Source organism: Barbus barbus, assembly GCF_936440315.1.
Source record: "Barbus barbus genome assembly, chromosome: 26".
In the NCBI taxonomy this organism is placed as follows: Eukaryota; Metazoa; Chordata; class Actinopteri; order Cypriniformes; family Cyprinidae; genus Barbus; species Barbus barbus.
In genome coordinates, this window is record NC_136754.1 from 20,001,929 (window position 1) to 20,029,199 (window position 27,271).

At 36.4% G+C, this 27,271-nt stretch overlaps 2 protein-coding genes across 3 annotated transcripts; both read left to right on the forward strand.

Moving 5' to 3' along the window:
• The first annotated feature begins 1,446 nt into the window (after positions 1-1,446).
• Positions 1,447-6,064, forward strand: LOC306845945 (uncharacterized protein). Its single transcript, XM_079378966.1, has 6 exons — positions 1,447-1,670; positions 1,802-1,969; positions 2,430-2,693; positions 2,960-3,052; positions 3,266-3,280; positions 5,421-6,064. The coding sequence occupies exons 1-6, from the start codon at positions 1,613-1,615 to the stop codon at positions 5,471-5,473; spliced, it is 651 nt and encodes a 216-aa protein (XP_079235092.1). The 5' UTR covers positions 1,447-1,612; the 3' UTR covers positions 5,474-6,064.
• Positions 6,065-6,914: 850 nt separating this feature from the next.
• xrn1 (5'-3' exoribonuclease 1) lies at positions 6,915-27,160 on the forward strand. 2 transcript variants are annotated; one of them, XM_079379135.1, is made up of 42 exons: positions 6,915-7,119; positions 8,063-8,295; positions 8,596-8,693; positions 8,936-9,045; positions 9,120-9,230; positions 9,338-9,423; positions 9,499-9,586; positions 9,698-9,866; positions 9,938-10,005; positions 10,622-10,756; positions 11,760-11,829; positions 12,054-12,159; positions 12,264-12,353; positions 12,877-13,033; positions 13,140-13,259; positions 13,350-13,519; positions 14,464-14,581; positions 14,687-14,782; positions 15,481-15,581; positions 15,702-15,833; positions 16,187-16,349; positions 16,465-16,578; positions 16,659-16,757; positions 16,909-17,024; positions 18,041-18,187; positions 18,280-18,369; positions 18,533-18,668; positions 18,749-18,805; positions 18,901-19,033; positions 19,118-19,187; positions 19,322-19,517; positions 21,290-21,385; positions 21,463-21,555; positions 21,703-21,792; positions 21,977-22,054; positions 22,659-22,775; positions 22,885-23,026; positions 23,168-23,328; positions 24,051-24,164; positions 24,334-24,433; positions 24,530-24,687; positions 25,651-27,160. In XM_079379135.1, exons 1-42 carry the CDS (start codon positions 7,045-7,047, stop codon positions 25,939-25,941), a joined length of 5,094 nt encoding a protein of 1,697 aa, XP_079235261.1. In that variant the 5' UTR covers positions 6,915-7,044; the 3' UTR covers positions 25,942-27,160. The 2 variants fall into 2 exon arrangements, with proteins under 2 accessions (XP_079235261.1, XP_079235262.1); XM_079379136.1 differs by having other exon boundaries at positions 6,977-7,119; positions 21,293-21,385.
• The last annotated feature ends 111 nt before the right edge of the window (positions 27,161-27,271 follow it).

Here is a 27,271-nt window from a genome sequence, read left to right on the forward strand (position 1 = left end):
ACTTTCTGCAACACAGAGATGTAAAATGACCAAATAGTATATTTATCATATTCAGTTGTTGTTGTTAAATATATCAGTATCAGTATCAGTAATGAAATATGTTGGATTTGTAATTCATAAAAACGAATTTGAAACATGAAAAAACGTAGAAAGCAAATTTTAGCAGCATAATATACAACATAAAATGAGATGAGGGTTTTTTATTTTATTTTTTTTGGTATGGAATCTCAACACTAGCAGTAGACCCTCACTATCTTCTAATCTTCTACAACTATTCAACTACTAAGGCACTTTTAACTCTTGAAACCATTAACCAAAAATATGCCCTGCTAAGTCACTGGGTTTTTTTTTTGGGGGGGGGGGGGGGGGGGGGGGGGGGGGTTACGTATTGCTTTCTTTCTTGTTGGTAAGTTTGTATTGCAGCACTTCTGCATGTCTTCTCAGGATGAACCATCATTCATTTTCAAATCCCTTTGTATTAAAATGTCTGAAATTTAAATGTAAACATATACCACAAAACACTAAGAGCAAATGTCCAAAGAGTATGTGCCATAAACTTCCAGTGTCCTGAACAAGACTAAACCCAGGACTGGTTTCTCCAGTAGTATTTGGGTCAGAGCACAGGAAATTTTCAAGATATATTTGTCATTTATTTTTTAAGTGAACATGATGTACATCACGCCGTGTCAAAATAATTCAGTTTTTTCTACATTGTTTAAGTCTTTTAGACTGAAAGTTTTTAAATCCTCTGCTTTTCCTTTTCTTATTTTAAGTATCATAAATTCCTGGCCTGTTTTCATCTTTTGCCATATATGGTTATGTTACGGTTCCTCATTCTCCCCCTCTCTATTTTTTAAAATAACTAAAGAAAGTAAGAAATGTCTTCATTTAAAAAAAAAAAAAACTAAATAATAATAATAATGCACAGATTCATTATTACCAGTGTCAGAAAACATATGGTTGCCTTCCAGCTAATTTTGCACCCAAGAGTGTTTGTTTTAAAATAGTGTGCTTTATTTCCTGCTGGCAATGTGTGTAATTTCACATTCATTTTCATTAAGATGAAGCTTTTGCTTTTAGTCTCCAAAAGAATGGCAGTGAATGCCATTGTCTGCTCTCTTTCAGTTTTTGTTTATAATGACCTACATGATCCTGCTACTTATGTTTTTCCAGCACCTCCCTAGACTAAAAAAAGCTTTCTTTCATGGCCCATCATGCGTTTTAGGAAAATAATAATAGGCTAATTATCAAAGTTCCAAACACTTTTTCTGCTTCAGTCTTAAGGATAATGAGAGAGACTAAAAACTCTCCAGTGCAGTTTCTATTGAATATTTCTGTTTTTATAGCTGTTAAATGTCAACTTCAGGTCAGTGTTTATATGTTACAGACTCTTCACCCTGGTGTGACAGCCTCCCTCCTCAGTTTCTCCTGCTAACACGTGCTCTCAGTGTCTACTAGTTTAAGACAAACCTGCACACTGCATACTTTAGTCGTCTTTTTAAAAAGAAACTGTGCAGTGTGAATCAGCATCATAGATACAGAAACCGAAAGAAACAACATTTGATTACATGTTGTCATCGCCGCTCGCGCTTCACATTAATGTTACGCAGAAATGCTCCTCTTTGTACCCTTCGCTTTTCTTGTAGATTTATCCTGGTCTCTTCCAACGGGTAAGTCTTTTATCCTGTTATAGCATCATTCCTAAACCAGGAGTATTTCCATATTTTCCTCCGTTATGATCTGTTGTTTTAAATATGGTCAAGCGATAAAGCCCTCGTCTGTGTGTTGTTGTTGCTGTTAGACATTATTATTCAGTTCGAGCGCAGTGTTTTGCTGAACGGGACAGTCGTGGAGAGGATCCTTGTCAGTGAAGCGAATTTAAAGGGACAGTTCGACAAGCAACCTGCTGTCAGACCCATTGAAGATGAAATCCTGAAGATGATGGTGGAGAATGATCACGAATCAGCAAGTAAACAATGTTGCTGCAACATTTTAAGAAGTTTAGCATTAGAGAAGGAACAGTAATATTTTTAACGATGCTGATTTTTTAATGTGCTAAACTAATATTTAGAACCTAATTTTAAAAGTTATATTTTTAGTATATCTCTGTATATAAAATGTATTTCCTTCTTGTGTTGGGTTACTGTAAAGTTTAAAATACATAAGTGAGTAAATTATATTGAATGACTGTTACTTTAAATGTAACATATGCAATGTTTGAGCTTGGACATGCAAATTTGTGTAAACAATAAGTTAAATGTACTGTTGAGCATATAATGATGTTGTTGAATGCAATTCCTTAGAGATCCACCAAGTGGTGCCATTTATTGGATTAAGTAAAAATATCAGAATTATTGTAATAAATATTGCTCTGTCACGTATTGTCATGCAGCCAGTCTGTGATAATAAAATCCATCTTTATTTTTCAGGTTATGGTACCTATATACGTTTGAGGGAATGTAAGCTGCGAGGATATCAAGTCCTGCAGCTGTCCGACCGGTTTCAGGTCAATGGCAAAGATTTCCTGACTTTAGATTCAGACAGTGATTCATGGACAGTGTTGATGCCAGAGGCACAGGATCTAAAGCAGCCATGGACACTTAAGGCCGAGCACGCGAGTCTAGAGAAAATTCACCTGAAGGAAGAATGTGAGGAATTCATTAAAGAGATGAATGACACCCAGAATCAAGAAGGTAAACTCTTATGATGATTATTTGTTAGAGTAATTGATGCAACTTAAAGAAAATCCCTCTTATTAAAAAATGTTGTTTGACTAAAAAAACTGTTGTTGTTCCCATACAAAGCACCCTCCATATTTATTTATTTTACACTACACTTTTGTGAGTTTCAACTGTGAACATTTTATGAATACTACACTATAATATAATAAAATAATACATGACTACAGGATTCTTGTATCTGAATGTGGAGTTTATATTATCTGTTGAATGTTTTTCAGGGCTCGGTGTGTTAAGAGTGATGGTTCCAGTTCTTGCCACTGTTCTCTTCATTGGATTTGTCTTTATGAACCTCCTTATCTTCAAGCGACATGGTGAGCATACGACTGGAATCATGTGCTGTCACATGTGTATTTGTGAAAACACCACTGCAAACCAGTCAGACCACTACCAATGATTGTTTTAAATGGATAAAAAATGAAATGATCACAATGAGCGTAAAAATATGTTTTGTTTGGTGTCAGTCACATGTAACAAGTTCCCTTCCTCCTTTCTTTGTCTTGCTCTTTCTCTTTTGCTCGATGCAGGTCATCAGCCAGGAGGTGAGATGTTTTACATTGTTTACTAAATGCCTTAATTGCTGCAATATAAAGGCTGACAGAAGATTATATATTGACATTGATACAGCTGTCCCTGTCGACTAGACGGCACTCAGTGATCTAAGGTTCCCAGACTCAGATGTTCTGTAATCCATGTTCTATTATCCTAGTTAATAAGAAGTGAATTTCACTAAAAATGGATTTAATAGTACAACTTGGTTTAGAATTCACTAGAATTGTATATTCGCCTTATATTTAACTACGTTGGCCACAGTTTACATTACAATGGTACAGTGTAATTAAAAACATTTTGAAAATATTTAGCTTTATGTGGTAAAGTAAAAAATTTGACTATCAACCATGCTTAAGGTTACAGCAACAAAAAAATTCCTTCAGTAATTGTTCTCGTGTGTCTCTTACAGAAAGTAAATACAATCCATGAGCTATAAACTCTCAACACATTAATAAAACAAACATAGAGAATGTCTCATACTGTTTCTAAAAAGCTATGTACATACATTCCGTAAAGGAACAGTTCACACGAAAATGTACTCACCGTCTGGCCATCCAAGATGTAGATGAGTTTGTGTCTTTATCAGAACAGATTTGGAGAAATTCTGCGTTACAGCACATGCTCACCAGTGGATGGGTGCCGTCAGAATGTGATGAAAACATCACAGTAATTCACATGACTCCAGTCCATCAATTAACATCTTGTAAAGTGAAAAGCTGCATGTTTGTAAGAAACAAATCCATCATTAAGGTGTAAAATACAAGTCCATAATCAATAATAATAACTCCTGTGAAAACATCCATCCCCTGTTGTCCTCTTACATCAAAATCCACCAACGAATTTGTTTAGAATGGTTTTGGACTATGTTCACTTGTAAATGGTGCTTGATCCGTGCATATTTTCTGGTTCAGACAAGAAGATCTTTTTTACAACAGAAAACTATGTAATGAATAGAGAACTCGTATTTTGGCCTGAAGCAACAGTTTGAAGTTAAGATAGTCTTGATGGATTTATTTACTAGAAATACTTCAGCTTTCAGCCAGCGGAGAAAGTGTAGGCGCTGTTGTGCCTTTTTGGAGAGTGACATGGTGTTAGTGGTGAGATCCTCTGATGTGCACCCCCAGGAATTTAGTGCTGCTGACTCTCTCCAAAGTCGAGCTGTCGATGGTCAGTGGGGGGTGGTCAACGGAGTTTCTCCTGAAGTCCATCACAACCTCCTTTGTCTTCTCCACATTGAGGGACAGATTGTTAGTGCCACACCATTCAGCCAGCTGTGCCACTTCCTCTCTGTTGTGTGTTTCATCGTTGTTGCTGATGAGACCTACCACTGTTGTGTCATCCGCAAACTTGATGATGTGGTTGGAGCTGAACTTGGCAGTGCAGTCATGGGTCAGCTGTGTGAAGAGCAGCGGGCTGAGCACACAGCCTTGTGGGGCACCTGTGCTCAGTGTGGTAGTGCTCGAGGTGTTGTGGCCGACACGGACTGACAGAGGTTTTCCAGTTAGAAAGTCCAGGATCCAATTATAAAGGGAATTGTTAAGGCCCAACAGGTTTAGTTTATTTATGAGCTGTTGTGGGATTATTGTATTGAATGCCGAGCTGAAGTCAATGAACAGCATTCTAACATAGGAGTCTTTATTTTCTATGTGAGTAAGAGCCAGGTGGAGGCTGGAGGAAATTGCATCGTCCATAGAGCGGTTTGGACGGTATGCAAACTGTAGCGGGTCGAGTGTGTTGGGGAGGCTGGTTTTGATGTTGTGCATGACTAGCCTCTCAAAGCACTTCATCATGATTGGAGTCAGTGCTATGGGACGGTAGTCATTTAGACAGGACACAGGTGACTTCTTTGGTACCGGTATGATTGTTGTGGATTTGAGACACGAGATGTAATGCTAAATTTCTCCCAATTCGTTTCACTGAAGAAACAAACTCATGTGCACATCGGAAGGCCTGAGAGTCAATAAACTTAAAGGAAAGTTTCACTTTTGGGTGAACTATTCTTTTAAAAGGTCAACACCAGTGGACTAGCTCAGGATGTGTAAAATTAGTCATACAGTCATACCAGACAGGTGTGTTCACATGCTTTTATGCTGTTGATTATCAAATGTGTTATTTATTGCTTTCCTCTAGGTGTTTTAGGCTCAATTATCCACTATCCAGCTCATCACCTTGAAGTATCATAGGACGAACAGAGTCAAAAGGACATTATTCCAGCGCTGAAAGGTCCCTATAGCAATCACCTAACCTGCCCGACCACATTATTGTGAAAAGTCAACTCTTTGTCATGATTCCAGAAGTCTTAGACTGATTTCTAGGTTCAGTAATAAAATTGTTCCAATGTATATATCAGTATATATAAAAATGTTTTTTCTTGAAATGATCTTGAAAGCTTAATTTTTAATTGTGTTATTAGTATTGTATGCGTCACATACTGTTGCAGAAAGGTTAACAACAATAGCTGTGCCTCCAAAAAGCAGTTTAGCTTTTATTTGGTAATTTGTTTTACTGTAGCTGTGGTCTTTTTATGCTACCAACTGATATTCTACCATTTTTATAGCACAATCTTATTCGTTTTCTTGTGTGTAATGTCAGCTAGACATATTTGTTTTTGATGTGTAATATGTTACATTTTCCTTCACTAAAACAGCTGATAACATGTTTGAAAGCATCTGTATAGCCTACCAAAAGATTTTCTTCTAGCATATTATTTGTGAGTTCATCCAAAAAGACCAAAACCAGCAAATAACCAAATAAAACGTTTTCTTACCTCATAGTAGGTCTACTCTTTCATTATTCATTCCACTTTTTATTTATTTTCTCTAATAAAGATGGAGTAATTTGATATAATATAATGGTGTTATATATTAAAATATGAAGTATATAATAACATATTATATAAACCATTGTTCCTTTTCAGAGATAAAACAATTAATGTATTAGTAATTATTTTATTATGTCATTAGCATGATTATTTATCATAGTAAAGTTAATGCATACAAATAAAACTATTTGTGCAAAAAATATTTTGCGCATAACACAAATGAACATTTATGAATTTGGTTTGTCTGCCTTTCATCTTTTGACTGAGTCTGTGATTCACAGCAGACAGCCCTAACTAGGCCAACTTCATATTTTAGTACGGTTTATAGATATGATATAACAATATAAACAAGCCTACTAAAAGACCTACAAAAGAATATCAACTACATGTAGCATGATTTACAAGAGTCTTTAAGGTCTTACAAGGGTCTTTGATGTTTCTTTTTATTCATAAATGGCCCAGTAAGCACTATAGAGGATAAGTTACATGTGCAGAATGCTCTGGTGAACTACACTTAACCTTGGCCAAGAGAGAGGGAATGTTGTCGTGTCAAATTGCCTCTTTTTTCTCACATTACATCACATCCCTAGTGGTACGTTTTGTTTCTGCCGGAAGAGTGTGCTGGTCGTAAACTTCAGGGATATTTTCTTATAGTTATAATAATTACATAATTTGAAAATACGTGTGCATTTTCACTTACATAACTTGCTAGTTCCATAACGTTGATTTAATATTAATATTATGTTTCTAGTGTTTTACAAGTATCGGAACGATATTAGAAGATGTTTCCACACGGACATTTTATTGGCTGGACAGTAACAGCTCATACAGAAACTAAACCGACTAGCAACACCAGGCTATGAAATTCTGCTCGCATTGGCTTCTGATTGAGTTTTCTCTTCATTGTTGTTATTTGAAGACTTACACGAGAAGATGGGAGTGCCTAAATTTTATCGATGGATATCGGAGCGGTATCCGTGTCTGAGCGAAGTTGTCAAAGAGCATCAGGTGAGCTAGTTTGGCTAAATATAACAGGCCGCATAGAGATCATTTACAGCTCTGTGAACAGAAGCTCAAACCTTACACCTAACAGATACAAAACCTTAGTTTTGCTGTCCCTCCTCCATGAATATGTTATGTATAGAGGGGGATGTTATCTTTATGTTTTACCGACATTATTTCTATACTGTACATTATAATGACTCTGTCTCCAAATCTAATGAGCTGTCTAACGTTACCTAGACATCGTAGGCGATTTTGAACGAGCTACCAATCATAAATATGCAGCCAACTGTAACAAGAAACACAAGCTGAAACAGTAACTTTAGCAGGTGATTCAAGTTCAATCAGCAACATTTCTGACCATTACTCGGAACGCCCCTAATACATTTATTTATTTATTTAATTGAACGCTGAAGACCACCATCATGCCTTCCTTGATAGACTCCAATGAGTGTTAAATATTTTTCCTGGACTGAACCGTTTTAAATATAAATAGATAACGTTTTTAATAAGAGATAACGTTTATCAGATGTATTTGTCATTTGAATATATTTTAGAATCTGTATGTTTTATTTAGCTTATGTGTGTGTGTGTGTAAAACTAGTCCTGTTATTCACTTTGTTCTCGCCATGAAAGTGACTTGCTGCTGACAAACTAATTAATTCAATTATTTGTATATTTTAGTCTTAGTAATTTTAGAACATAGCTGATTTATTTCATTTAGTTAAAAAGCTTTTAGGTTTTTCATGTAATCATATAATAGTTGCATTGAGTACTTGTTTTTCATATTGTTATTTTAAAGTTGTTTATTTGTGTTATACTCCACAGTTTTTGTTTGTTTGTCTGTTTTTGAACATAACACTACCCCTGAGATTTTTTTTTTTCTTCAGAGATATTAGTCATATTTGGTCAAGTTTACTCCAGCCTTGTGTTCTCTCTCTCATCCCAGATCCCAGAGTTTGACAACCTATATTTAGATATGAATGGGATCATCCACCAGTGTTCCCACCCCAATGATGAGGACGTACACTTCCGTATTTCTGAAGAGAAGATATTTGCTGATATTTTTCACTACCTGGAGGTGCTCTTTCGCATTATTAAGCCCAGGAAAGTGTTCTTCATGGCTGTGGATGGTGTTGCACCCAGGGCCAAGATGAACCAGCAGCGTGGAAGAAGATTCAGGTATAGCAGAAGACCTCAACATAACACATACACAGAATTTAGACTGAAATATGAAAGGCTTAAGGATGTTTATTTGATGTTTTATGACAGGTCATGTATTAAAAAGTTATTTATTGTCTTTTACTATGACAGTTCTTTGTGCACTGCTTTTTTTATAGATTGATGTAAGTGGACAGATAAACACAACACATACATTGGCGTTTAAAAGTTTGCAAATCATACCAATCCCAAACCATTGTATCAAGAAAATACATTTTTTAAACTCTGAAATAACTTTTTTCTGTCCTTTGTGTATTAAAGGTCAGCAAAAGAAGCTGAGGAAAAAATCAAGAAGGCCTTGGAGAAGGGTGAAGTTTTGCCCACAGAGGCCAGATTTGACTCTAACTGCATCACCCCTGGTTTGTGTGCTCATTTATTACTCTTATTCTGTCCTACTGATGTTGTATACCATTCATTTTCTATCATTTTACAGCAGGAATGCATATGAACTTTAATTATAAAATTAAGAAGCTGGTTAAGGTCTAAATTTTCAATGGGTTTTAAATCATGGATAGGATGGTTGATACTGGCTGTCTGGTGTTTTTATGGGACTTTGTTTCTGCTAAATTCTGATTCTGTTTCTCTTACTTGACCTCTGTAGGAACGGATTTCATGGCCAGGCTACAGGAACAGCTTAAATATTTTGTTCACAATAAACTGTCCACAGACAAAGCATGGCAGGGAGTGAATGTGTATTTGTCTGGTCATGAGGTGAGTTACGTGACTTCAGAGCTTTGTGTGGTGTGCATTTCTGTGAAGTTCTTCTGATTCCGGTTTCTTCTCAGACCCCTGGTGAAGGAGAGCACAAGATCATGGAGTTCATCCGTTCTGAGACCACCAAACCTGGTCATAACCCAAACACAAGACACTGCCTTTATGGTCTAGATGCCGACCTGGTGAGTACAGTTGTGTGAAACAGAGAAATGTTGGTCATAGTCCAGTTATTTTTGTATTTATTTTAAGCATGCTTTCTCCTCCTTTCTCTCTTTTTTTTTTTTTAAAGATGATGCTTGGCTTGACCAGCCACGAGCCTCATTTTTCTCTCCTCAGAGAGGAGGTTCGCTTTGGAGGTAAAAAGTCACAAAAGAGGTAAGTGTGGCATTATTTTCATTGCGCCAAGTTAAAAGTTTGTGTTCCTTTATAATATATTTTCCTGGTCTGTAGGATAACAGCTCCTGAGGAGACGACCTTTCACCTGCTTCATCTCTCTCTTATGAGGGAGTACATTGATTATGAGTTTTCAGGGCTCAGGGTGAGAATATATGTCTCTCTCAGATGGCGTGATAAGCACAAATCTTGACAAAGTTATTATAAATAATATACTGAGCTGTAGTCTGCTCATAAATTCATCTATTTCCATTAGAATAAGATCTCGTTTGAGTACGACCTGGAGCGGATCATAGACGACTGGGTTCTGATGGGTTTCCTGGTGGGGAATGACTTCATCCCTCATCTTCCTCACCTGCACATCAATCACGATGCACTGCCACTGCTCTATCGAACTTACATCAGCGTGCTGCCCAGTTTGGGCGGTGAGTCAGTCCACCCGCATGTTATTGTAATATAATGCTGATAAAGTGCTGATTACTGTTGTCTCCATCAGGCTACCTGAATGAAAACGGTCATCTCAACCTTGCCCACTTTGAGAAGTACCTTGAAAAGTTGTCAGATGTGAGTGTTTGGAATTTTTTTATTTTTTATTTGTTCAGCAAAGATGCATTAATTTCATCAAAAGTGACAGTAAAGCTTCAATTCATTCAAAAATGTTGAATAAAAATGGAGCACAAAAAAGCAGCACAACTGATTTTTAACATTGATAATGATATGAAATGATTCTTGAGCAGAAAATCAGCAAATTAGAATGATTTCTGAAAGATCATGTGACACTGAAGTAATGGCTGCTGAAAATTCAGCTTGGACAAAATGGAAAAAATTACGTTTTAAAATATATTTAAAAAGAAAACAGTTTAAGTTAAGTTAGCCTAAATGTTAATAGAACTTTAGATTAATTTTTTCTTGTATAATGATCAAATGAATTCATTACAAAACAAATGCGTATTTATTCTTTGGATCTGGGCTAAATGACTAAAAACACTGTTACTGCATTCCCGACATGGGATAGATCCTCAGCCACCTCTGATATGCCAAATACAGACAACACCTGTAATATTAAATCCAAAATAGATGCACCAGATTTATGAAAACTATGATTCCCAATTCATTATATACTGCAAGAGGAAGGTAAATTCACCTCTTAGTCCATTCCATCTCTCTCTTCTCTGTTCAGTTCGACCGGGAGCACTTCAGCGAGGTGTTTGTAGATCTGAAGTGGTTTGAGAGTAAGGTGGGGAACAAATACCTGAACGAAGCAGCTGGGCAGGCAGCCGAGGAGGCTGATGCCAAAGACATGAAGAAGAGTAAGGTGAATATTTAAAATCATCACAAACAATGAGGAGCCTATCCTTGTTTCAAAGAGGGGGTGTTAGAAGTAACCATGTGCTGCCGCCATTGTCTCATGTGAGTCCGGTTCAGTTTTAGTTACCAGGTTCCTGTTTTCTAAATGAATGTGCCACTGTTCCTGCTTTCACCTCTTTTGTTTCTTCATGAATAGGGCTTTGATGAATGAGCAATAGTAATGCTGGCTGTGTTGTGTCGTTTTCTAGCTGGTCTATAATAAGCATTTAAAATAAATAATTACTTTTTTTTTATTATTATTTATTTTGTGTCGTTTAAAGGCATAGCTCACCCAACAATTAAAATTAATTTGCTCACCATCAGTTCGTTCCAAACCTGTATGAATTAATTTTTTCTGCTGAGCACGAAAGAAGATATTTTAAAGAATGGTGGTAACCAAACAGTTGACGGTGGCCATTGATTTGCAAGTCAGCGCTACCGTCAACTGTTTGGTTTCTTTTGTGCTTAACCGAAGAAACAAACTCATACAGGTTTGAAACAACAGCTCCGTGATAAAGACTTTACTTTGACCTGGGTGAACACAACACCCTTAACAGCATAGAGAGTTTAATTACTGAAATTTTGTTTTTAGTTTCTGGCTTCATGAAAACTTTAGTTTGTGTTTTGTAAAAAAAAAAAAATTGATGTATCGCATTAAAAATCGGACTCTTTTTCATACAAAAACAGGACATAAAAAGCACAATAAATGCAGTTCATACAACTAATGTGCAATATTTTAGGCTGTATGATATATTATCATGTGACGAACGGACTCATTATTCACTGATAAACAGCTTTTACTGTGATTCTTATATTTTGGCCTTTTTTTTTTTGTTTTTTTTTGCTCATTGTATGGTAAAGATCAATGTGAAAACTCTGGATTTATTTATTGATCCATTCCACACAAGAAAGAAAGGTTCATGGAAAACAAAGACAAGCTATTTTTTTAAGTGATCCTTTTATTTTTTCAGTCTTCGGGCAACTCTCTGTGTCTTGGTGCTCTTGATGGAGTTAGGGACTCTCACAGCACTCCAGGAAGAGGTACATAAACCCATTGTTCTAGATATTGGCTAGCACTTTATTTTAGAATTCTATGCATGTACTATGTACTTACTATAATGACTGGGTACCAACCTTGAACCTAACCTTAAGTCCAAGTAATACATAAGTGCACATACTGTGAAATGAAGTGCAGCCAGACAATAACGCACATTTTAAAGCATTCAGCTTGTAAATAAAGCTTAACATTTTTCACAATGCACTAGAAGGCGCAGAGGAAGACGGTGAGGAAGATGACATGTTTGAAACAGAGTTTCGACAGTATAAGCGCACTTACTACATGACCAAGATGGGCGTTGAAGTCGTCTCAGAGTAAGTCTATTCATTTTAATTTTGGAATGGATGGAAGCATGTTTTGTCTGCATCTGACAATGAATAGCTTTGTGAAAACTAATTTTCTCTGTTTCATCTTGCAGTGAGTTTTTGGCCAATCAGGCTAAATGTTACGTGGAGGGGATCCAGTGGATCTTACATTACTACTACCATGGAGTTCAGTCTTGGAGCTGGTAAGCTGAGAGACAGAGTGAATTATGCTTAAAATAGGGCTGCGTGTTTTGGAAAATATTTTAGTTTTGTTTAAAAATAGCAAAATACAGGTTAGCTGTGTTTGTTATTATTAATAATAATATAATAATTATTACTTTTATTAAATAAAATATAAAAAAAGAAATTAGTAGTTTTTATATTTCACTGTAAAATATATTTTTAGGAACAATATAATGTTATTTTACATTAAACGGTAAAATTACAATGCTAATATTTATAATAATTTCTAACGTTTGTTATGACAGGACACCACCCTTAAGCTCTTAAAGCTGCTTCTTTTGTCGACAAGCGCTTATTATTTCAAGTATGGGAAGATGATTGGCCTTATTTGCGTTCCTAAAAGCACATTAATATTAATAAATGCTTTCTTACGATTAATCATGCAGTCCTACTTAAAAGTACCAGGAACAAGAAAGTAAATTGGGTTGGTTTTGATGTAATGTTGGTTTCAAAGGATCGTACTCACCTCTCAAATCACTATAGGTATTATCCGTACCACTACGCCCCCTTCCTTTCTGATGTGAGAAACGTGTCTAGTCTCACGTTGACATTTGATCTGGCCAAACCCTTCATGCCGTTCGAGCAGCTCTTGGGCGTCCTCCCTTCAGCCAGCAAAGACCTTCTTCCACAGTGTTACCAGGTGGCACACACACACACACACACACACACACACAAACATTGAGTCCCCATTATGTCAATGTTCCTTAGAAACTGTCCCTCATTTATTGACTGGCTGTCCTTCACAGCATCTGATGACGTCACCGGGCTCACCCATTGTTGAGTATTACCCACAAGACTTCAAAACGGACCTGAACGGCAAGCAGCAGGAGTGGGAAGCCGTGGTGCTCATCCCATTTATCGACGAGGTGCTTTAAACATCTGCATTCACTGTGTTTCTCACCATAACAGCTGTGATGGAAGTGCAGTTTCATGATATGATATGCGTTTGCGTTCAGAAATGCTTGTTAGCTGCTATGGAGACCTACAGTCATAAACTGGCTCCATCAGAGAAGGCCAGGAACAGACATACCGAGTGTGCCGTCTACTGCTTCGATAAAGAGCTGGACTATGTCTACAACTCCCCCCTCCCTCAGCTCTTCCCCAACATTGTCCACTGCCATGTCAGGTATGTCCTGTCTGTTGTTGAATCTGCATGCCACAGTATATTTCACCCGCTCACATGTTAACATGGTATTAATCCTGATTGTGACGATAATAAATCATGTGCTCGTTTTAATATACTGTTATACTTTTGCATTTACATGAACACTTCATTTTATAGTTACAGATAAATTTAATTATTATAACTTCTAGTTACTTGTTTTATTGTTGTACCTTGATTTTAATATGATTAGTCACATTTCTGTATTTACCTTTACACCTGTCAGTTTATAATAAACAGATAAATTCTAATTAATATTGCAAATTATATATTCTTCTTATTTAATATTAATAGAATATTTACCTTTACTCTTGGCACATTCTAATTAACAGAAATTCTAATTAATTACTAATTATTTATTCTTCTCCTTTTTATTTAATATTATTTGTAAGAATATCTTGCCTTCATTTTAATATGGTGTCACAATTCTGTATTTACCTTTACACTTGGCACTTTATAATTACCAGATAAATTCAGATTAATATTTTTTATTAATTAATAATAATAATAAAAAACAATATAATTTCTTGCCTTCATTTTGATGTGGTGTCACATTTCTGTTTTTACTTTTAAACTTGTTACTTTATAATTACCAGATAAATTAATTATTTAATATTCATATTATTAATATTAATGCTTTAATATTAATTGATCGTATTAATAAATTGAAATGTTGATATAGTGTCACAGTTTTGTATTTATGTTTCCATTTTTTCACAATTATATTATTTATTTATTTATAGTTTTGTTGATATTTATAATTTGTAATGTTCTCAATTTAATACATTGCCACTTATGTATTTACATTTATACTTTACACGTCACATCAGTACACTCTGAACAGTGTCAGCGCTTGATTTATTTATTTTTTGTCTTTTGGAAATAACATCCACCGCGTTTGTGTTTAGGCAAACACCGATCCCGATGGATGCCTGGCGTGTTTCACAGGATCATGTAGCGCATAGGATTGACAGAGGAGTTCTTTATTTCTGTGGCTTCCCCACCTTACAGCACATCCGTCATAAAGTAAACAATCCTCAACCTGCCTGTCTGCAGATTATCCTATTAATGGGGATCAGATCTGATCATCACAGCATTAATGATAATTTTCCTGCTGTATCTCTCACACAGTTTTATAAGAAGAAAAGTGGAGTGATGGTGTTCCAACAAAGCAGCAGAGGGGAGAATATGATACTGGACATTTTAGCCAGCCAGGAAATGGAACAGGTGGGCAGTTTGTCCCCTCACACTAAAGGCCGCTTGACTTGTAGTCTTAATGACTTTTTAGGACTATCTCAGACACTAATATACATTTTGCAGGGTTTCTTAAAAAGAAAAGGCCTAAATCACTCTTCCGCAAATTAAGGCCTAAAAATGGAATTTGTTAATTCATAAGATCATGTTGCAAAAAAATAAAAGGAAATCTTTCTATTTTTGCTTTCCACTGCAAATAACTAATCATCCTTAAATCAAGAAACATTTAATTGATAAGCTAATTGAACATAACGAAGTCTTGTTTTTTGAGAAACTGAACATAATTGAGTGAGTTTATGCGTAAAACAAGAACAAATGTGTCAAAGGTGTATGCAAACTTGTTTTCCCTTTGAATTAAGTAGATTTTTCCGATCCCATTGTCAGATATCGCTTCATTTTGCTTCTCAAGTAAATATATCTTCATTTTGAGAATATTTATACATTTGTATTGGAAAGCCAGTGTGGCTTTTTTGCAGTAAAAGTTATTTTCTGTTTTCTATTGGTTGTGACCAGGGACCATATTGACATTTACATAGAAGGAAATTGAATAAACTGAAGGAAACAGTTTATTCAATTTGAAACGAAAAGGTCCTATAACCTGCTGAAAACCTCTTTTCAATGTATGTTGATTTATGGTAATGTGGTAATATGTGTGTTTCTCCTCGTTGCAGATGGAAGATGTCTCGGCGCTGGTTCTTGGAAAGTCTTTGTTTGTGAACTGGCCCCATTTGATGGAAGCTCGTGTTGTAGCTGTTTCAGATGGCGAAACAAAGTAAGTTTGTTTGTTGTATTTTCTGTTGACATTTCTAAATGAGTTGCTGTCATATAGTCATGTAGCTCACTCAGACTCTCTCTTTTAGACTGTTAATAGTGTCTCACTCCTATTCTGCAGGTTTTCTTTAGATGAACCATCAGGATCACAGGTGTTGTATCTGGGGAACACACTACCGCCTACTAAAGTCACCCGTCTGACTGATAAAGAGCAGAAGGACTGGGTCAAAGAAGTGCAAGGCCTTTCAGAGCAGTATGCTGCCCTTTTTATTCATGCTATTGGTACTTGTCTAATAAGCTGCAATGTTTTTATCTGGCTGATACCTGACTTGCATGAGTGAGGTTTTATTCAGTGTGGCAGTATTTGAATGAGTTTTTTTCATTGTGGTGTATTAATGGTCGATGCAATTTAGACCATACTTCATGCCTATAGGCTCTGGTATCTTTACAGTATGAACTAATTTTTTTAAAAGCAATCCTTAATCTTAGCTATGCATGTTCAGAGTTGTAGAAAGCTTTGCATATTTTTGAATTCTGTCATGTTAAGTGTCTATGTTTGATTGTTTGAATGTCCGTATGTAAAATATTACTTTATCTGCTTTTCAGCTTCAGCAAGCGCAAAGGCATTGTGATCAATGAGACGGATGTGGTGGTATATGCCCAGCTGCTGATAGGCAGGAAGTATGTCGTTGGTCAGAACGGAAAGGTCCATTTGGAAAAGCAGTTTGCCAAACAGGTCCTGCCCTATCCCTACCAGACCATTGTGAAGGTAAATATTAGAACCACCCCAAAAGTAAACAGGAATTCTAACCAAGAACCTGCTTCTTGGGAAAAATGTAAAAGTTGTTTGGATGTTTTAAGTATGCAGTTTTTTTTCACTTCAGGATATCAAAGCCTTTGATTCATCATTGGCGCGCTTCAAGACACTGGAGGAGCTGTTTCACCCAGGAACCGTTGTCTTTATGGTTGGAAACCCATATTACGGCGCAATGGGAGATGTATGTACTGGTTTTTGTGCTCTTCAGACCAGCTGGAGTTGTTAAATGCCAGTTATGTAGGATTTTTTCTGTTTGCTTAGGTGCAAGATTCTAGTGATGTCATCAGTGAGGGACGGGTTAGAGTGGTCTTCTCCGTACCGTGTGAACCTCAACTTGATGCCTTAATACAGAACCAGCATGTAAGTTTTAAATCTGTCTTTGCCCAGTATACTTTGCACTATTCTATGTTTTTCTTCAGTTTATTTACTTGTAATTGTTTTTCACACTGTACATTTGGCCTTGGTCTGATTTGTTTTTAGATTTTACCAATAGTCTTTTGTTTTTGTTCAGAAATACTCTGTGAAGTACAGTCCTGGGTATGTGCTCGCCTCCCGCCTTGGTATCACCAGCTACCTCGTCTCAAGGTTCTCCGGTAGCATCTTCATCGGAAGAGGATCCAAGAAAAAGTCAGTGAATAAAATAATACATACTTTGAATCATTTAATGTATTGTTAATACATTGCCTTTCAAAAGCATTCAGACCTTTTAAACAATTATAGATCCAAGGTTTACATTTGTGACACTGGAGCACAAAACCAGTTTTAAGTCACACAGGTATATTTGTAGCCGTAGCCAACAATACATTGCAGGGTTCAAAATGATCGATTTTTCATTCGGATAAATCATTAGTATATTAAGTAGAGATCATGTTCCATGAAGATATTTTGTAAAATTCATACCGCAAATATATCAAAACGTAATATTTGATTCTTAATTATGCATTGCTAAAGACTTAATTTGGACAACATTAAAGGCGATTTTCTCAATATTTTAATTTTTTCTCAGCCAAATATTGTCCTATCCTAACAAACCATGCATCAGTGGAAATCTTATTTATTCAGCTTTCAGATGATGTATAAATAAAAAAAAATTACCCTTATGACTGGTTTTGTGGTCCATTTAATCTCTGATATTTTTATTTAAAAGCACTATTTTTCTCCACAACAGTTTTTTGTAAGAACTTTTAAAATTAGTTATCTATCTAAATTTGTGATAAATTCCATAGGAATACACAATATGTCAGGATCTTAAGTTATTGGCTGATATTAGAGGTTCTTTTAATATTCAAGATTTAAGAGTTTTATTTGTCACATACACTGGTATCGGTTGATTTTGGATATTTAATTGTCACTTCCCTTTTTTACCTTTAGGTTACCTTTGCTATTATCAGAGTAAATTCACTTGCAGAATTTAATTTCCTTTTAGTGTTTACTTTTTTTCAGACAATATAGGCATTATCGGTCATTAAAATATATATATATATATATATATATATATATATATATATATACATACATGTAGGTATAGGTTATCATTTTAATAATTGTATATCAACAGGATTTGGCTTTGATTATTTAATGAACAATTTTCATTGAATTTCACTAAAAATGAATGGCTTTTGAATTAATGTTTCTCTGTACAGTCCTCATGGAGAGCAGAAAGTCAATGCGGGCCTTAATCTCAAGTTCAACAAGAAGAATGAGGAAGTTCCTGGCTACACCAAGAGAACAGAGAAAGAGTGGCTCTACTCTGCTGCTGTAGAGGATCTTTTATCTGAATACTTAGAGAGGTGTGTATGTGTATTGGAGGTTGTGTGTGTGCTTGTGGTTGTACCTGTGGTTCTGCAAATAATTGAACAATTTTTTTGTCCTTGTCGCTCAGATTTTCAGAGCTTTTTGACTATATATCACGAAACAGTCACGATGACGTCTTTTACGAAGATGACATCTGGCCAGGAGAAGATGAGAATGGGTGTGTTTTGAATCTGTTTTAGACGAGCAGTAGTACATGGAATGCAAAACCTCTTTTAATATTACTTTATTACCGATAATTAATTATTGTTCCAAATGCAATGCATTTTCGGTATGCCAGACTTTATAATAATGACCGTTTATCATTGTGATGCTTTAAATAGTGCTGAAAAGGTCCAGGAAATCCAGGGCTGGTTGAAAAACCATCCAGTCAGTTCCTCCTCCCGAGTTTCATGTGATCTGCAGATCCTGGATGCTGGCATTGTGGAGAAGATTGAAGAGGAGCTGGAGAAAACAAAGGTGATTATCACATACAAACCTCAACAATCACAATAGCTGTTCTTTCTGTGGATGATGTGTTGATCATGTGTGGGTCACAGGCAAAGAAGATGAACAAGAAAGTAAGGGTCACTGTGAAGCCCCACCTGCTTTTTAGGGTATGTGTTTGTCAGTGTTTATATATTATAAGAATTTATTTTATTTATATACATATAGACCGAGAGAGAGAGAAAATATGCATGTGTGTGTGCAGCCTTTGGAGCAGCAGCACGGTGTTGTTCCAGATCCTGACGCAGAATATCATCTGTTTGACCGTGTTGTCAATGTGAGAGAAAGCTTCTCTGTCCCTCTCGGTCTTCGCGGAACCATCATTGGTATCAAAGGAGGTAAAAGTGTAAACCCAATGCAGACTCTGGCATCCTTCTGCATCTCGTTTTGTCCTTCATTCTTTGTCTTTCCTGTTCCATCAGCTGAACGTGAGGCTGAAGTTCTGTATGAAGTGCTGTTTGATGAAGAGTTTGCTGGAGGACTCACTGTCAGGTACTGAAGTTATTTTTGATCAAATGAAAAAATACTTATTTCATAACCATTCAAAATTTTACCAACACCAAACTTTAAACGGTAATGTGTGTGAGTGTTAGACAGTGTTTTATACGCATCTGTTGTGTGTACAGGTGCTCTACTGGGCGTGGCTATCGACTGCCCCCCAGTGCCTTAATCAACCTGAGCCACGGCAGCAGAAAGGAGCATGGCTCTCACAAACTCACTGCCATCGTCAAGCCCCAGCCCTCGTCTTCATCCCATCTGACACACAAGAGCCAGCTGGGCGGCCTTAACCACTCGCCACGCTCACCGTTTATACCTACGCAGGTAATGGGCGCACATTCATTCCTCATAATCAGGCCCTCAGTGACTCTACTGATACTCAACTAGCAAATAGGTCATAAAGATCCTCCTTTATGCTGCTTGTGGTAGAGTTCAATATCTCTGAAGCAGAGATTTTGGACTTTGGCACAGGACTGTGATTATTTAACTTGTCTAGGACTCTGTACTTTTCATTTGATTCCTACGAATAGATTTTAAATGACAAGGGCAGATTTTTTTATATACATTTTTATTATATACAGTATATGGGTCAAATACGAAATATCCCATTTTGGTGTCCGCATCAAATAAAATTTCTAAAAGTGGTTTTATATACATAGAAAGCATACTAAATGCAAGTAAAATGTTGGCTTTAATGATTCAAATAAGTTTTGTAAAATAAAATGTCAAAATATGAAATAATGTTCCATAGTCATTCAGTGTAACCGATATGTGACCCTGGACCACAAAACTTCAAGTCGCTGGGGGTATATTTGTAGCAATAGCCATCAATTTTCCTTTATCAAAAATCATTAGGATATTAAGTAAAAGTCATGTTCCATGAAGATATTTTGTAAATTTCTTATCATTTTTTATTAGAAATATGCCTTGCTAAGAACTTCATTTGGACATTTTCAGGCGATTTTATCAATATTTAGATTTTTTGCACCCTCAGATTCCAGATTTTCAAATAGTTGCATCTCTGCCAAATATTGTCTGATCCTAACAAACCATGCATAAATGAAAAGCTTATTTATTCAGCTTTCGAAATTGACACTTAAGTCTTGTTTTGTGGTCCAGGGTCACATATATTTATGTGTAAATTAAACAACATACTTTACAAAATTTAGTATGATCACTCTTATATATTTTAATATTTTAAATGATTGAAAACTTTTTGCTGGCAAATGGATAAAACCTAGTGGTTTGAAGGATAGTAGCAAAGACTGGTATAGATTTAAAATTAAGATTGATTAGTTTTTGGGGACTGCACTTTGATCCTTAAATAGTTTTTTTTAATGACATCTAATGATCCTGTTTCCAAATATGCCTGAAAAGACTTTTTTTTGTTTGTTTGTTTTGTTGATGTTTTAGTGGGTGTCTTTAGTGAATCATGATAAAAATGTACGATATACTTTATTTTTTGCTCTGAGAAATATAATTAAACAAGACATATGAGTAGTTGACATGAAAATTGGACTGTGTCCCATGCTGTGACATAGCAAAAATGTAGAAAAACAACCTTAACATACAAATAACATGAGAAAAATGTATCTTCATTCTTAAAGTTACAAATAGCAAGAGAGAGGTTTATCTTCAATGTTAGAAGTTTTTTTTTTTTTTTTTTTTTCATCACATCATAGGACCCATTGATATGTAAACTACCCATATATTAATGTATGGAGAAAAAAACAACAACATTCAAAGCTGTATTAAACTTTGATTGTTTTGATGCTTAAACCCTTTTTTGTCTTTGACCTAAATAAATAATAACAAGAAGGTTACTGGAATAAATCAAGTCGCATTCGGCTGGTGATCCAGAGCTAAATATATTATTTTGAAAAGAAAGGAGATTCAGGAAATTAAATGAACCAGATTTGCATGAGCACCACAACTCGAACGTTAGTACTTGTGTGCTAAATCTGTTAGGTCTTAATATTAAGGTGTGATTATTAAGTAGAAATCTGTGAAGTGCCAACAGGTTCCCCTTCAATAATGGAAAGGGAAGTATGTTGTTCCATGTGAAGATCTGACGGTGTTGAATTTCCTATTGACAGCAGCAGAATGGCCGACAGAGTTTTAATCTCAGGGCTGACACTCAGGGCAACAGAAACTCACCTCACAAAGCCCTCAACCAGAAAAACCAACACAAGGTATGAATTGTGTGAGGTATAGGGGCTCTGGGGATTGTTCATGATCCAGTAGAAGACTTTTCTTTGTGTTCCTCTAGGGCTCTAGTAATGAGAAAGAGTTCAGTAATGTATGGCAGTCTCTTCAGAGTTCAGGAATGCCCCAGAAACCACCAGCTCACTGGCAAAATAATGTAAGTACTCTCTCTTAATCTGTGTGCTTGTGATCAGTGTTGTTATCATCAACTAAAACTAAACATACTAAAAAAAAAAATCATACTACAATAGTACTGGTTATCATATGTAGTATATGACGTGTACCTGGTGTTATTTTTTGACAGGCTGGAAAAAGCAGTGGACCGATGCTACTTCAGCACCAGCTGGAGGGCCAAAGTAAACAAAGCCAAGGCAACGATCCATCCAGCAAACTTGTATGTTTTCATATTTCATACACCACTGCACTGTATAAGTCAGCTGTCAAGCCCTATCATTTGATCAATATGATGACCTTATACATTTATACAGTAGCTTATATTCTAATATCAAGTTTTCTTTATTAGCTTTCTCTTTTATATTTTATACTGAATGCTTAAGTTTTTTTTATTTATTTTGCAGGCCTCAGGTGGCAATATTAGACTTCTGAAGAGAAATGAGGATGTGAATATGGCTCTCGTACAAGGCCCTTCAAATAAGGTTTGTGGGTATGGTTTACCCAAAAATTAATATTGTCCTAATTTACTGTTCCTCGTGTCATTCCATAACTGTGTGACTGTCTGTCTTTCGTCTGTGAAACACAAAATAAGATGATTATAATTGGGGTCCAGTGTTATTAATGTCCAGTGCCAAACACAAAAGGCCGATTTAACAGTTAAAAGAAACTCATAGGCTATATGTTTGGAACAACTTAAGGATGGGTAAATGATGACAGATTTTTCTTTTTTGGGTGATCTATCCCTACTTTTTTAGTATACATTCATATCAGCATAATTTCAAACAGTGTTTTGGAAAGATAAAAGCTGCAAATAAACCTGAACAAACAGCCACCAGGGCAATCACTATCTGTTCTTGGCTTCTCATTCAATTCATATCTAAATAAAACCGACTGCGTGAATATGCGGATTACTCAAGAGGTAGATTAATATACAGGTGCCAATCTACAACACACATTCCACTTTCACTATTATGCACGAGTCATGTGGAAATGATTATATGAATGACTCATAAAAAAAACCTAGCAATTTTTTTGGCAATAATTAGTATAATACATTTTTTACTTATAGTATTTATATGTTTACAGGCATCTACAGAATTTGAGGCGCTTATAGCCAATCTGAAGCTCTCAAAGGATCCTGAGCCACCTACAGAGCCCAAGAATCAATCAGGAGAGCCTCTTTCCCCTCAGTCCTTTGCCATGGTGTGTAATCCATGGTTCTCATATCTGCAGCACAAAAGAGTGAAAAGGCATGGTTATTTAGATGTCTTTGAATGTTTCAAGTTTTTTTTTTTTTTTTTTTTTCGAGCAGAAGGGAACTCTGCTATTGAAAGAAATGTTGAAGATTGACAGCTCTGGACCAAGTTCCTCTGCCCCTGATTTCACTGGTGGCCAGGATTCAGCTAACCCCAATGCCCAACAGCAGAGCAAGAGACGCTCCAGCAAAAAACTAGGTACTGCATTGTGTCCAATCAGAACCAGAATCAGTCTTGTAAGATTTCAGGCTGTGGAAATGTACTTTGTTAGATGATTAATTCTCAAACCTGAGATGCACAATGAATAATAATAATAAGTGAATGTTCTCTGTCTCTCAGCTGCTCGGATAAATACTCCTCAGACTGATGCGCCAGCAGCGGCGACTCCTCCTCTGGCTGGCCAACCACTCCTCCTCCCCAGCATGGCCACTGAACTCGGGCGGGTATGCATGGGGCTTGGGATGGGACCTCCAGAGTTCGCATTCCTCCGCAACAGACAGGTTGGTCCATCTCACAAACTCCACCTAGATCTGTGTAATCTGGAGTAATGTGATTTTCAGTTGATGGAAAAGCACAGGGACTTATGAAATGCCCACAACTAAAATGAGGTTAAACCAAAATACATATTTATAATAATGTGCGATGTAGATAATTTGATAAAGTGTGCTGTCTAAGAAAGAAAAAAACATCCATAAGTCCATATAACAATACATATTTAAAAAAAATCAAGTCAATCATAATTTGAGTTTTATGTTTTTTAATTTGGTTAGATCTTTACAAGGACTCTGACCAGAAAGTTGGAGGAAGAATAAAAAAAAAAAGCTCAATACCCAAGCCATGTACTGTCATAATTGACATAAAACAATGGTTCTGATTCACTAATAATTGTGTGGAATGGATTATTTCTGACACTAACTTCTCCCAAAACATTTTCTGTATGAATGCCTTTTCACACCAAGACCAAGTGGTTGGTGTGAAAATTAGGTGCGGTAAAAATTTTAATTTGAATGAACAGCAGTTAACACACATTTGAATGCTGTCAGCGTTCCCCCTACTTTTGTTTAAAATTTAGAATACATTTTTGTGCAAAAGTTATTGATGAATGAATGTTGAAAGGTCATATGCAGATTTCAAGCACAAATTTGTATGTAGTTAAGTGAATGAGACTTAATGTTTTCTGCCTCCTCTTTCCATCTCATTTGCTCTTTTTCTTGTTCTGTAGAGTCTCACAGTGTGTCAGGTGAAGTTGTCTAATGGCCTGCTGGTTCACGGTCCTCAGTGTCAATCTGAAACTGAAGCTAAAGAGAAAGCTGCTCTCTTTGCCCTTCAACGATTGGTAAGTGCAGAAATGATCAATTTGTATTAAAAAAACAATGATAATTCAACGACTTTTCTTGTTATATAATGAATGATGTGCCTTAATGGAATATAGTATAGTCTGCAATAATTTTAGTACATGTTAAGACCTTGTTGACTGCCGAATGAAATCATCTTGACTTCTGCAGAACTCACTGGGTTCGTTCCCACTGCCTCCTCCCATATTCCCTGGAGTCCAGCAGATGAGGCCACTTGCTCCTCATCCCTCCATGTTTGGTCAGCCAGCAGGTCTGAGTCATATTGTCTATTTTCTGTTAATTCCTTTTCTTCTAATGCAGATGTTCTTTACATTTGCACTTGATCTTATATTTTTTGTTTACACAGGTGGTCTTCTGATGCCGCCACAAGGCTACAGACCACTTCACTGGGGGATGCAGTTTCCCCACCAGGGCCAACCGTTCTATGGAGGAACTTTCCCTGGAGCACGGGCCCCTGTGGCATCAGCAGCCAGTGGATCCCACAATCAGTTTGTTCCCCTCCAGGTAAAAACAACTTAATATTGTCAAATATAGATTTTATTAAATTTATTGCACATACATTCTGAATATTTGAAACCATTTCAATACTCTTTTTCCATAGTATCGATACACTGGTACTAGCTGCAGATTTACGACATCAAGTTGATACACACAGTAATGTTCATTTTTATTAATTAAGGACATAGTCCTTATGTCAACGCCGATAGCCTTATGGTTGATGCACCGACATATACAGCACAACTGCGCTCCTGGCGACTTGAGTTTGATTCCCGTTTTGAGGTCCTATGGCAATCCCTCTCCCCTCTCTCTACCTAATACTTTCCTGTCATCTCTCCACTGTCCTGTCTGAGTAAAGGAATACAGAAGCCCAAAAAGATATAACTTTTCAAAAAAGTCAATTGCACTGCGTGTTTCAGAACAAAGTGTGGCACTGTGATCATTTACACACATGCATCTCAAAGTGGTTCAGTAATTTTCCAGATAAATAGATTTTGAGCCATAAATAAATGTAAAGATATTAAGCAAATTCTCAAATATTAAAGAACAAAATCAGCAAAATCATGTGGTTCAACCGACATGCAAAGAAAAAAAACATTATCATGACTGTGCATCGAGGTCAAAATGTCTTTTAAAGGGATAGCTCACCCAAAAATGAAAATTTGATGTTTATCTGCTTACCCCCAGGGCATCCAAGATGTAGATGTCACCTACATCTTGGATGCCCTGGGGGTAAGCAGATAAACATTTTTTTGAAACAAATTTTCATTTTTGGGTGAACTATCCCTTTAAAATGTTAGGTAGTTTGATCTGTTTATTACGACCAGTCAAGGTTAGTTCAGGTTGTGGAACTCCCCTGAAACATATTTTTTTTCAAAATACAAAAGAGTATCACAGACACACTTATTTGTCACTGACCCATTTATCCTGAAATATCACTTTAGCTATAACATGCCTTTTTGTCTTTAGGTGACCAAGAAGCGAGTTTCAGGCAGAACTAAAAACCAAGAGGCAAACCAAGTGTCAGGAAGCTCTGCCTATGCTGGTCAGACCCCAGACGGTGGACTGGCTGCTTCTGCCCCAGTGCCTGCATTAGCCCCCAAGACCCCCCCACCCCTCAGCACCCATGAGCCTGCAGATAAGCCCACCACACCCAAGACACCCAGACAGAAAGCCAATCCTCACACACCCGGCTCGGCCTCCAAGCGGAAACACCGGAAACTGGCAGTCAATTTCGAGGCTGCTAAAGTGACGGACTGAAATCATTTTCTCACACTGTCCATCTCTCTTGAAGGAGAACCCCGACATTTCATAGCAAGAAACAAGATGCAGTTGTCCGTCTTCATGATTCGATCGTTTGGTGAGACAATGCATTTGTCACTGGCATCAAATTAGTTTTGTATTCGTTATAGTTGGCATGTTTTGAGTGAAGGTAGTGGAGGAAAACATTTTTATTGATTATTGCACCAAAATGATCATAGAATCATGAAATGGGTTTTTACATTTACCTCAGCTTTTTCCTTTCTTTTCCTTTCCTTTTTTTTTGACCCAGATCAGACCTTTAAGCTTTTATAATGATCACTGGTTATTTTCTGATGCTGGATTTTAATATTCAAAGTGCAATAATTAGTTTTGTAGACAAGACGTTATGCACAAGGAAGTGATACGATGTGGCACAAGCTGCTGCAATACAACATCTGTACTCGCATTTCATTTTTTCTCTGTTGCGCAGTGTTGCAGTCCAGAAAGGAAGGATAGAGAATATCATCGCACAGTGTTACTCGGAAAGCAGTTAAGCTGTCAGACTGAACCCTTGGATCTAGTTTCAGAGGTTCAAATTAAGACCAGTCCTATGCTCAAAGATCTGTTGGAAGCATTCTATGGAATATTTCATAGCCCTAAAGCAGGTGTTAAAACCAGCTCATGATGTTCATCAAGCCAGGAAGCACACTGATTTAAGCAAATGTAATCTCTGTGGATTTATTGTTTGTATGTGTGTGTGTATATATATTTATATACACAAGACTAAACATGGTTGGGCAGGGGATGCAAACTTAAAAATGATAATAAGATGCCTTTCTGATAAGACGTTGCTCAAATTGTGAACATTTCAAATTGGTTTTATTTTTGTATTCGCCTACCTTTTTTCCAGGGGAGATGTTTAAGTTCTGTGGTTTTAAAATGAATTTTGTGTATTTAGATCTATGGATTTTATATGCACCATTTTACAAATGGATAAATAACTATTTCTATGCCGGCACCCTTTTTGTTTTCTTCATCTCTGCGTATTTGTATCCTGCCAGATCTCTTTTGTCCAAGTTTTAAAAGATCGCAACTAAACCCTTTTATTTTTTAATGACATTTGAGTTGTTTATTTAATGACTTAAAACCAGAATGACAAAAAAATGAGTGCACCTCCTAACAAGATGGTGTGCTGTAAATAGACATTTTGTTATCATAATAAACATTTTGCTATCATAATGCCTCTGATCTTGTGATCATTATTAGGGTTTCACAGTGGTGTTTTGACCATGCTTGCATGATTTTGAAACTCTTTTACATGTTGAAATGTTTTATTTCCTTAAAAATC

What these genes read in the sequence shown, in the direction of transcription:
- LOC306845945 (XM_079378966.1), top strand. Translation starts at nt 1,613, where the DNA reads ATGCTCCTCTTTGTACCCTTCGCTTTTCTTGTAGATTTATCCTGGTCT. An exon ending in ATCCTGGTCTCTTCCAACGG is followed by an intron (nt 1,671 to 1,801) that starts GTAAGTCTTTTA and finishes TGTTGCTGTTAG; the next exon opens with ACATTATTATTCAGTTCGAG. An exon ending in GAATGATCACGAATCAGCAA is followed by an intron (nt 1,970 to 2,429) that starts GTAAACAATGTT and finishes TTTATTTTTCAG; the next exon opens with GTTATGGTACCTATATACGT.
- xrn1 (XM_079379135.1), top strand. Translation starts at nt 7,045, where the DNA reads ATGGGAGTGCCTAAATTTTATCGATGGATATCGGAGCGGTATCCGTGT. An exon ending in CGTGCTGCCCAGTTTGGGCG is followed by an intron (nt 9,867 to 9,937) that starts GTGAGTCAGTCC and finishes TGTCTCCATCAG; the next exon opens with GCTACCTGAATGAAAACGGT. An exon ending in TCACAGCACTCCAGGAAGAG is followed by an intron (nt 11,830 to 12,053) that starts GTACATAAACCC and finishes ACAATGCACTAG; the next exon opens with AAGGCGCAGAGGAAGACGGT.